This window comes from Pecten maximus, chromosome 13 (assembly GCF_902652985.1).
Source record: "Pecten maximus chromosome 13, xPecMax1.1, whole genome shotgun sequence".
Lineage (NCBI taxonomy): Eukaryota > Metazoa > Mollusca > Bivalvia > Pectinida > Pectinidae > Pecten > Pecten maximus.
In genome coordinates, this window is record NC_047027.1 from 4422174 (window position 1) to 4433854 (window position 11681).

The following is an 11681-nucleotide window of genomic DNA, read 5'->3' on the forward strand; positions in this document are numbered from 1 at the left end:
CAGATTGGAAAATATTCTCAAAGAAATTTGTAAGGGACGGTAGCAATTCATTTGCACAACCATCGTTTAAGATATGATTTTCACAACTGCTTTCCATTTTCAGATTTCTTATTGCAGCAACCACTTCCACCTCTATGAATCTAATTCTTCAATAATTGTCTCACCAGCGGTACTTGCTACATCAGTATTCCCAAACTCAGCAATATTTAAATGAAAGTTTGTATGATATTCATCTTAAATTAGGCTGGGTTGTTCTACTTTGAGGTTTCAAGAAATATAAAACTGTTTAAGGTTTTGTATTTTTGCGAATCAAATCTAACATATCACCTTCATGTCTGTTATATTGCCCTTTCAATCTGTTTTCAAGTCTTTTGTACAATGATTTGTTTTCTAGAAGAACAAAATGGTTTTCCTCTGACTTGCGGCAGTAGAAGTTTTGCCAATGCATGTTCGTTGTCAAACTTATTTTATTTCTCTTATATTGATTTGTAAACTATGGCTTGTCATCTGACCTGTTAGTTCTACTTTGAAGTTTCATATTGTCATTTTTTTCACACACTTTACGTACGTCACAAAAAGGTAAAACAAAGTATTAACAACTTGACTAAAATAATCTATAACTTCTTTGACATCATTTTGTGAGCTAACGATTCTATGACTGATATCAACAATTGTTTAAAGTACCGCTTAACATAGTGATATCAGTCTCCTACCAAATCAAATGAATAACAAATTCTTCCTTTTTTTTCTAGCAGGTTTTTATTGTAATTAAAACATTCCAACATATTCATTACGTTTCGACGGAGAGTTGGATGGCCATTTTAAATAGACTCATGCCTAATACCTGTACTCGAATTAAGGTCTCCAATTACATATTTGAAACCTTCATCACTATACCTGACTAGGTTGCCTCTAAACTATGAAATCTATCATCATCGATACCCCTGTTCCTCCTTTACTAATATAACCGAAGAAAGATATATAAATGTACAAAAATAACAATTGATCATAAAATGAAATGTAAAAATAAATAAGAATATGTTCGCCACATTTTGTTTGCTTCATCGCCCCGTGAAGAGGTAAGGTTATTTTGAGGCGGTGTCTCATTGTAGTAGTTGGTGACTACCGCACTGAACAACATACGGGAGTCCCGCCACATGCCAAACAGTGCAATTACTGTAAAAATGGCATGCCCAATGACACAACCACGACAGCAAAGACAAGCCTGTTTCTCAGCTTCCCGAGAAACAAATTGCCACAGAGATATATTGTCGTTACATCTAGAAAAAAACATATTGACATACATAGAACACAGATCCGACGCCGAGGATAAAATGATACACAACATTTAAAAACGCGTGACTTAGAATGCATAAGTTGCAAAGATGCACTTTAATTACATGTTTACTGGTGATTATAGTGTACGGGAGCAACGAAATATGAAAACAGGACACAATGTCAGACCTAATTAGCATAAATACTCGTTGATCTACATGATAACATAGGTGACAAAATATATAAGATAGGCTGAGTGGGAGACCTCATCACGCGGGTTTCATTCTCTGGAAATCTTAGCTATTTTGTATGACTACAACCTTTCCGAAAGACTGAGATCACAAATCACAGTACAAATTGACACGAAAGACTGTAGTTTAGCAATGTCATGAACAAGTCAACCGACTTTAACATTCACTCTCACTTACAGAGAGATAAAACATAATCGAGTATTAAGTGTAGTTTATTATAGAACACCTCTACCCAGGTGTAAGTAGCGTGAATGAACTAAATGTTAGAGATTATGTAAAATTTTATTCCTCGAGGAAACTGATCGAAAGGGATTCTTTATTCGGAAGTCGAGCAAGTATCCGCCGAGTGGGCGAGCTTGGTGCCAGTGGTTGCAGACAGAGTTGACACGCTACTCTCAGATATAAACTCATGACTATAAACCACGAGGGAAGAGACATGATATGTTTCTTCAAATAGAAACTGTATTATGATTTGTTTATTGGTTGATTTTTTTAAAAACTCTCTGTTCTAAGGAAAATAATTCTGACTGTCAATACCGAGTCGACTGTTCCATGGGCGTACATATATATCTTGCCCAATTCAGAAAATGATATCTTGATTCTTCTCAGAGATCGAAGAAAATCGAGATTGATAAACTTCTGTCGCCATAAACAAGATAAATGATAATTAATAACTTCTCCCGACGTCGGTAATATTTGTATGGAGTCCTCTCTCCTCAAAACGTATTTTGATTCCATTCCTTGATCGGAATGTTAACTCGTTTACTGGGATAACCTCGTGGTCCTCGTCCAAAATGATTTTGAACCTGAAACAGACAGTTTATGGTCATAAAATATAAATTAGATAATATCTGTATCGTACTTAGATTGTATTAAAGTTCGTATTGAAATTTTGTTGTATCAACATCGAAAGGCCCGAGTTACACATTTGTAGTTATGTTGAGAAATTATAAGACTATTTTCCATAAAAGGCCGAGTAAATTTTCAATTCAAAGAGATATCCCAATTTATATTTATTACTCTATAACTCAGGAGTATATTAATAAGCTGATCTTCTTACATTGATTAATTTATTCATTCATTAAATCAAGAAAAATGTTCAGAAAAACACACACGCACACAAAAATTGTTCTGTGCAAGAGGATAAACGTTCCATCCCGTAACCTCGATTAGAACGAAAATTAAATACCATGAATTTTACACATTTTATAGCTCTATAAATGTAAGCTATGTGTCTTGCATAGAATTATAATTGAGTCAAGGGTTGTTACGGCTGCCAAAAAGAAATACAGGTGCAGTATTGTTGGCTGGCATCATTCCATCCTGGAGATAAGCATTCCAGTCTACTGACAAAATATGTAACTTTAACAATACATTGATAGAAATAAATAACAGGTAAAACATATATCTGTTGATTTCCTTTTTACCTTTTTAGTATCCGCGACAAGATCACTTTCTGTTCATTCATAGAAAAGTTTTGTCCTATGCAGTTCCTGGAAAATACAACAAAGCTATAATAGATGGTGGTATATGAGAAGTAAGAAGTACTTTTTCGTGAAATGTTATTATTTGACCATGCACAATCTTCATCATATTTACGTTCCTAACATCATATACTAAACGTAACAGGACACTGTAGACATGCTCCATCTGTTATTCACTTTACACAACATAATGAACGCCGATAACCAAATAAACGATAAGCTGAATATATATATATTTAAAGCTTGATTTGTTTTCAGTCTAGTCAGAAGGATTGAATACATCTTTTCGAACATAATAATATAAATGAGAGAAGGACACTTTGCTGCTAAGATATTTTATGATGTAGACATCCCCCGTAGTTCGTAGTCAGTATCAGTCTCTGTGCCAGTGGTCCGTGTCAGGCAAAATGGAAAATGTCTTACATTTTTTTTAATTTTGAATGTTTTTCAACCTCTTAACCCGGGAGGTCAGGTGAATCCCTGGACATTTAAACATTCTTGTGTCATTGTTTTAGTAGACATTGTATAAGTAGACAAGCAGTAAAAAATAATGCGAAAAGAGACTAGTTTTCACCTTACCTGGGACCAGCAGAAAAAGGCAGGAACGCGTAGGGATCGAGGTCTTTGGAATTCTCAGGGAGAAAACGTTCAGGTCTAAATACCTTAAAACGGACAAGTGGTCATTCATTAGAGGTAAAATATATGGCATATTTTCATTCTAAACACATGTGCATTATATTTCATAGATTCTATACTAAGAAGTATCCAAAGAGATATCAGATAAGGACATTAATTCATTAGAAATGAAAGCCAAGCACTTGTCGAGGTAAAGGGAGATATATTAAGGGGAGATTATTCTAGTATATAAAGGGGAAATTACTCTATCACAATTAACTTCATTCCATGCCTTATAAAGCCTTAGCAAAACATTGAAACATTAGGATATAACAAACAACCAGAAATCTGGTACACAAATCAATCCGATTTGTTTATGGTATCACGTATCGTTTCCGGATAAACCTCAGGGGAATACCTAAATAAAAGTATCCCAAAGAAAACATTGATATTTTTACACACTGAAATATACAGTTGGATACATAAAAAAATATGAATGATAGTCTTAGTTACCAGAATAAACTTACACTGTGGTCAGGATAGACATCTGGGTGACGGTGTATATAGTAAAAGTTGACCGAGACAGAAGTTCCGGCCGGAAAGTAAACACCATCTAGTTCTAGGGGTTCATTGATAAGCCTGGTGGTAATTGTGGCAGGAGGGTAAAGCCTCATGCTCTCCTTCATAAACAGTGTCATTCTCTGTAACTTTCCCAGATCCTCCCTGGACAAGTCACCAAAAACCAGAGAATACCAACATAAATAAAATCAGGATTATAGCTCACATCGATAGAACGGGTAAGCATTCATAAATACATAAATTATATAGATTTTCATGAGGACTACAAAGAGAGGAATGTCGTGCGTTTCGTAAGCATCTCCGTACTAGTTCTCACCATTCAATGTATTTCCGGTCTCCCGTGACGTCACACACCTCTCGGTAAACTTTGTCTTGCTCATCCGGATACTTTCCAAGGTTATACACGGCCCATTTAAGTGCTGTTGAAGTTGTGTCGTTACCTAGTAAAACGAACAATTACAATATGGTATTGTATCATATCCAGGTAATTCCACAATAAAAAAATGTAATTAAGTTTTGTAACAATTTAATGTTACAAATTATATCGCATACAGCATATTGTTCGTTTGTATGAGATTTAGGGTCTCAAGTTGTGCAGGAAGATCAGTGATCCTTTATCAGACACAGAGGAAAATCATCATCGCTTAAACCATCATCCCCGATTAATTTGCATTAGCTTTATATCGTAACTTAGTTTGGAATTGTAGTGTTTTCATTATTTTCGACAACTGTTTTTCTGTTCATTTGATTTTTTACTATTATTTTGATTTTTTATTATTTGAGCAAATTCTAGCAAAATGTCACCTCGCAAAGGATTATCTTTTTCATTCCTTAAAGCATTTTGTACTTACCACCAAACATGAAAGTGTCCACTTCATCACGGATTTCCTGGTCCGTCAATCCGACTCCGGACTCGTCTTTAGCTGTCATTAAGATGTCTAGGAAATCAAGTCTATGTTTTCTTTCCAACAACGACGGATCTTCTGCCTGAAAGTGCAAACAGAATAAAATCCAGAAATAACCATTTTGGCTCTTATTGCTGTTATAAAATTAAACATTTTATAAACCTTCATCAAAATTCCAGTTGTATTTCCCTGTCAGGGAATCTTTGTGTTAGATCACGAATCGAAAAATGAAACCAAACTAAATACTAAATCCAATAAGCCGACTTCTATGACAACTACGAACAACAACAATAAGGCAGTTGTTGTGGAATGATTGCATTTTTAACCGTATGACTATTTTCGACAGAGAAAAATAGTTCTTTTGGCCTTATCCATTAAAGTTTGTATATATCTATATAGAGGATATCTAACCTTGTCTTCAGTAATACCAAATATATTTCACAAAAGTGGCTAATATTTTAATATTTTTCACGAGAGCGTAGCACGGGTGAAAAATATCAAAATAGAAGTCATACTGTTAGATATTCTGTTTATTACATTTTATAGCAAAATATACCGAGGCAGCTCAATCTCTCCGATATACATTACGATTCCCTCCCAAATGTTCCGTCTTCCATTATGACGTCATTCAACATGACAGAGAGCTATATGCAAATTCTAATTTCCAATGTTGTCGTTTATATGCAGTGCTTTGATATTTCAAATCATATCAAGTGATATTTTTCACTATTGGAAAATATCAGAAAAAGTGATATATATCACTTTTATAGAATGGATAATTTTCGATATTTCATTGGTAAAAAAAAAAAAATATATATATATATATACATGTATGTATATATCTGGTTCTCTGTGTAAAAAAGTATAAAATGAGAAACGCTCGTCTTTCATCTTAAAACGTTATAATACGTTGATGACGACAAAGTGTGTTAGTGTGTAGGCTGACCGAATTATTATTATTGTACCTTACCAAAGCTATCTTTCGTTTCGCTATCAGATCGTCGGCAAATCCATGGACGTAATCCAGATGACGTTTGTATTCTTGCCCGTCAGCGGACATCATATAGAGTGTCCAGGACAGGAACTGCCAGGGGTACCTACCGCCAAAACAGAACCAGGTACACTACGTATTATACTACCGGCAAGTAAATCATTATTTGATACAGAAGCTGATAAGTTATTATTAATATTATATACTTACATTAGTCTTCTTATCATTAACAGCCCTATCCTGTGTACGGCTGTGGCGTATGGATGCTTCTCTCTAAAATTACGCAAAAAGACATTTTACAAGGGCAACTTTGAGCAGGGAATTCGATGAAGATACAGCATATTTATAAGAGTAGAGAATATAAAAAGACAACACAAAAACACAATGGTTATACCTTAACATTGGCAATGCCGCATTTAACAAAGGCAAAACTATTAACCATTGATCAATGTAAATACTTGTACAGGGATTAGCGAGTTTGAACATCTTCTAGGACTCTGTTGATACTAGCGAAAGGTATGATCTTACCCACTCACAAAACATTATTTGATGAATTCTTTTATTTGGGGGAGGGGTGTGTGGTTAGTACCAGGAAGGGGGATAGGTGTAAAAAGGGGGAAATAAACAGAAAATACACAGAACAAAAAAAGGGCGTAGCCAAAGACCTAAATGAGCAATCCCACCCACCCGATCAAAGTCCCTCAGCCAAAGGTAGAAAAAATACACACCCTGGGACAGTTAGAGTCACGCCACACGACTGTTTTGTCAATGTTATCATTACTTATATTTTTCATCATCATAGTCTCATCATCCTACTTAAACATTAAAATCATCATCGTAATACTAATCATCATCATACTAATCGTCATCTTCAACATACTCATCCCCATCATCATCATCATAATCATCCTCAAAGGCATCTTCATCATAATCTCATCATCATCATCATAATCATATTAATCATCCTACAAATCATTATCATCATAATCATCATACTCATAACCATCCTAAAATCAACATCACCATCATCATCATCATATCAGCATCATTATATCATATTCTCATCTTCACAATCATATCATCCTAAGAATCATTACCATCATAACATCATCATCAGCATCATCATTAGTCATCATCACAATCTCATCCTGATATCATCATCATCATAGTCATCATCATCATCATCATATTCTTATCTTCTTCATCATCATAATGATAATAATAAACCTTAAATTATCAGCATCATCATCATAATCTCATTTTTTCGGTCATCATGGTATTTAACTAAATTTTAAATTTCAGATAATTTTAATGATTATGAAACAGAAACGTAAGAATTAGCTTGATGGTTAAAAGCATCAAACATGATTTATCTGAAAGAAATAATAATAATAAATAATATACCTGTGTTTTCTTAGTACAATCTAAATAAGATCTTGGTACCTATTGTAAAAATAACAATGTTGGCAAATCTGTTCTTCTACAAAAGATATAGTTAAATATTTAAATCTCTCCCTTTTCAGCTTATTAAACTCTCCTGCTGACTAAATTAGCGTATATGCAGTGAAAAAAGGCCCAGTTGATTAATGATAATAATATACAACTAAAACTCAACCAATTCCTTCCGTACTTACTGCCTCTGTATGTCGCCCCCGTACGACAAAGCACACCTGAGGATGACGTCCAGCGTGGCGAGGTTTAGAACGTCGGTGATATCAATACTTTTAGGACTTTCCTTCATCATTGTGGCAAACTTGTCCTGTGAAGAAAATATTTCAGTATATGTTTATGTCTAGATATTTTTTCGTTATACGTTAAAACCCCACCTTGTTAATAGTTCGAGAAATACTGGTGTTTGAGTTATCAGAGGATATGTTGAAATAATTAAATCTTGTTTGTAACAAGCATTTTAATTGTCTTAGAAATTTATGTTATCAGTCCATAACGTAAAAAATGACGTCGACGTTTATAACGCCGCGTTTGGTTTTTTTTTTTTTTTTTTTTGTTGAACGTTCTATTAATAGCTATGGTAATTTAAGGACGGCATCTCGTGCGTGCGATACGCATGGCTGTGGTGAGTGCGTACACTGTATGTGTGGCGAATGGAGCAGCGTGATGAGTTGTTAAAGAAAGGTGACCATAATTAAAGTGAATTTTTCCAAAATATAGATTATATCATTAGGATTACCTTGAATATATCTTTTATATTATTGAGTTAATAACAAAAAAATCCGGAGTGTAGTACTCTCATCAGAAACCACTTCGCGGTTTATTTAAAGTACATCCCGTTTTTTGTGGAGTATACCTTCATAACATGGATAAATATATTCAGGCTAATCCCCATGATTGAGCTTAAGTTAACAAAGCTATTATTTGAGTTATGTTTTTACCAACACAATATCGGCGGCTTCGTTGTATATTCTAACGTATGGACGCAACACATCAAAGTGGAAAACCGGGGTGAGCAACTTCCGGTTTCTCCTCCATTTGTTCCCATTGCTAGTAACCAATCCCTCACCTACGAACCACAACAATTTTTCAGCATAACTATACATGTGCTATGACCCTTTTATACCACGGTAAGCATTGCGCAAAAGAGCTAGAAGTATTGATACCTTGGACTCGTCAGTGACACTAAAGGGCGTAAAGCATTGATGCCTTGGACTCGTCAGTGACACTAAAGGGCGTGATGTATTGATACCTTGGACTCGTCAGTGACGCTAAAGGGCGTGAAGTATTGATACCTTGGACTCGTCAGTGACCCTAAAGGGCGTGAAGTATTGATACCTTGGACTCGTCAGTGACACTAAAGGGCGTGATGTATTGATACCTTGGACTCGTCAGTGACACTAAAGGGCGTGATGTATTGATACCTTGGACTCGTCAGTGACGCTAAAGGGCGTGATGTATTGATACCTTGGACTCGTCAGTGACACTAAAGGGCGTGATGTATTGATACCTTGGACTCGTCAGTGACGCTAAAGGGCGTGATGTATTGATACCTTGGACTCGTCAGTGACACTAAAGGGCGTGATGTATTGATACCTTGGACTCGTCAGTGACACTAAAGGGCGTGATGTATTGATACCTTGGACTCGTCAGTGACACTAAAGGGCGTGAAATATTGATACCTTGGACTCGTCAGTGACACTAAAGGGCGTGATGTATTGATACCTTGGACTCGTCAGTGACACTAAAGGGCGTGATGTATTGATACCTTGGACTCGTCAGTGACACTAAAGGGCGTGATGTATTGATACCTTGGACTCGTCAGTGACGCTAAAGGGCGTGATGTATTGATACCTTGGACTCGTCAGTGACCCTAAAGGGCGCGAAATAGTCATACCTTTGACTCGTCAGTGACGCTTAAAAGCGTGAAGTATTGATACCTTGGACTCGTCAGTGACACTAAAGGACGTGATGTATTGATACCTTGGACTCGTCAGTGACCCTAAAGGACGTGATGTATTGATACCTTGGACTCGTCAGTGACACTAAAGGACGTGATGTATTGATACCTTGGACTCGTCAGTGACCCTAAAGGGCGCGAAATAGTCATACCTTTGACTCGTCAGTGACGCTTAAAAGCGTGAAGTATTGATACCTTGGACTTGTCAATGACAATAAAGGACCTGAAATGTTGATACCGGGGACTCGTCAGTGACACTAAAGGGCGTGATGTATTGATACCTTGGACTCGTCAGTGACCCTAAAGGGCGCGAAATAGTCATACCTTTGACTCGTCAGTGACGCTTAAAGCGTGAAGTATTGATACCTTGGACTCGTCAGTGACACTAAAGGGACGTGATGTATTGATACCTTGGACTCGTCAGTGACCCTAAAGGACGTGAATGTATTGATACCTTGGACTCGTCAGTGACACTAAAGGGACGTGATGTATTGATACCTTGGACTCGTCAGTGACCCTAAAGGGCGCGAAATAGTCATACCTTTGACTCGTCAGTGACGCTTAAAAGCGTGAAGTATTGATACCTTGGACTTGTCAATGACAATAAAGGACCTGAAATGTTGATACCGGGGACTTGTCAGTGACGCTAAAGGGCTGAAGTGTTGTTACATAGAACACGAATAGAGAAAATCACAGAAAAAAAACGCTGGAAAGAAGTGGTACAATAGTCACCGATTCAATAAATTTACTAATTTTCAATTCTTTGAAATCAACAGAACGTATCAACTTATCATCACTGTGTTGTCATACATAAGGTTGTGACAACAAACACAATAAAACCCTATCACCACACACAGGGTGTATAGACAGCTGATGTGTCTGATGTTTACCTTTCACCTGTTTTATCGGTATGTTCAATGTCATCTTGTTTAATATGGAGTTAAAATAACACCAATTCTGAACGATTTTTACCTAAAAAACTCGTCAAAATGTTATACAACTGTCCGCTTCCAGTCGGTTTGGGATCAGAAAGTTTCAGCACGGCCTTAGCACTGTCGGGGTGGTTGGCCTGGATCAATGGTATAAAAGTCAGCCACGTTATGGCCCACTTAGTGTTATGGCTCATCCGGTAAGCTTCTTCGTCAGATAGATTTGTCAGCGGCCGCATGTCGGTCATCTAGAAAAGTATTATTTAATGCATTGGTCATTAATTTAGTTGTTTTTCTCAGGCTTTCATATTTAAATATAGGCACCAGACAAGGTAATGTGTACATGCTGTTAAAATTATTGTTCCTAAAATACTATACGTTAAGGAAAACATGCTACGACTCGAGTACCTATGGTATAATCGAGTTTCCATGGCAACAATTATATTTTAGATATGCTATATGCTATGGTATATGCCTGTTTAAGTAGTGACATTCTCGAATATCTGTGATATATGCTATGACCCGTGCAGTAACAGTTATATTTCAGATATGTGCTATGAGAATAATATATATCAGTGGAGTCCATTTTATTCAAAATGTAACACGGCATTTGATTGGTCAAATCGTTTCGTTCAAGGCATAATCGTGTAGCGGGCGGAGTGAAAATAATATGTTGCTAAATATGCTAATATGCACAAGTATTTCACTTACGAAATCCATCTTCATGTGTCCCCAAAACCAGTGTGCTGGACCAGGCTGGGCGAAATTCCTCACTGTCCGACAGAGGGCGTTGTATCTCCACAGTTCAGCTACGACAACCCAAACCACATACCCAACCACCACAGCGAGAATACTTTGTATAACAATGTCCATGTTTCTGACAGGAAAGGTTACATGGATATTAGATAAGGTGTCACCATAATCATACATAGACTAACAACGATTAACGCGAGATTACATAAGGAAGGCGAACTCTAAATATAACTACCCCCTCCCCAAACACACCTTTGTCTGTTATCTTACTAGACTGTCTATCAATATATTACTTCAGACAACCAGTAGATAGTCTAGGGAAGTAGTATAAACTCTAAGGGTTTCCCATAGTTCACAGGCTGGTTAAGGATGTTAACCTTTCCTTATAACAATAATACTGGTACTAGAGGCAGGCAAATGTCTATATATCCCATCAAATGTTATCGTCTATTTCATGGTTGAAAAAAACCTTTCTGGTTGTCCCCAGTCC

General features: G+C 36.5%; 2 protein-coding genes across 2 annotated transcripts; both read right to left on the bottom strand.

The window, feature by feature from the left end:
- Positions 1-757: 757 nt before the first annotated feature.
- Positions 758-7854, bottom strand: LOC117341238 (cytochrome P450 4B1-like). Its single transcript, XM_033903090.1, has 9 exons — positions 7735-7854; positions 6311-6373; positions 6080-6206; positions 5056-5191; positions 4521-4644; positions 4153-4348; positions 3590-3672; positions 2954-3019; positions 758-2332 (listed from the first exon to the last, which is right to left on the bottom strand). Exons 1-9 carry the CDS (start codon positions 7842-7844, stop codon positions 2194-2196), a joined length of 1044 nt encoding a protein of 347 aa, XP_033758981.1. The 5' UTR covers positions 7845-7854; the 3' UTR covers positions 758-2193.
- Positions 7855-10290: 2436 nt separating this feature from the next.
- On the bottom strand, positions 10291-11428 carry LOC117341239. The gene is made up of 2 exons (XM_033903091.1): positions 11150-11428; positions 10291-10686 (listed from the first exon to the last, which is right to left on the bottom strand). The coding sequence occupies exons 1-2, from the start codon at positions 11366-11368 to the stop codon at positions 10450-10452; spliced, it is 456 nt and encodes a 151-aa protein (XP_033758982.1). The 5' UTR covers positions 11369-11428; the 3' UTR covers positions 10291-10449.
- Between the last annotated feature and the right edge of the window lie 253 nt (positions 11429-11681).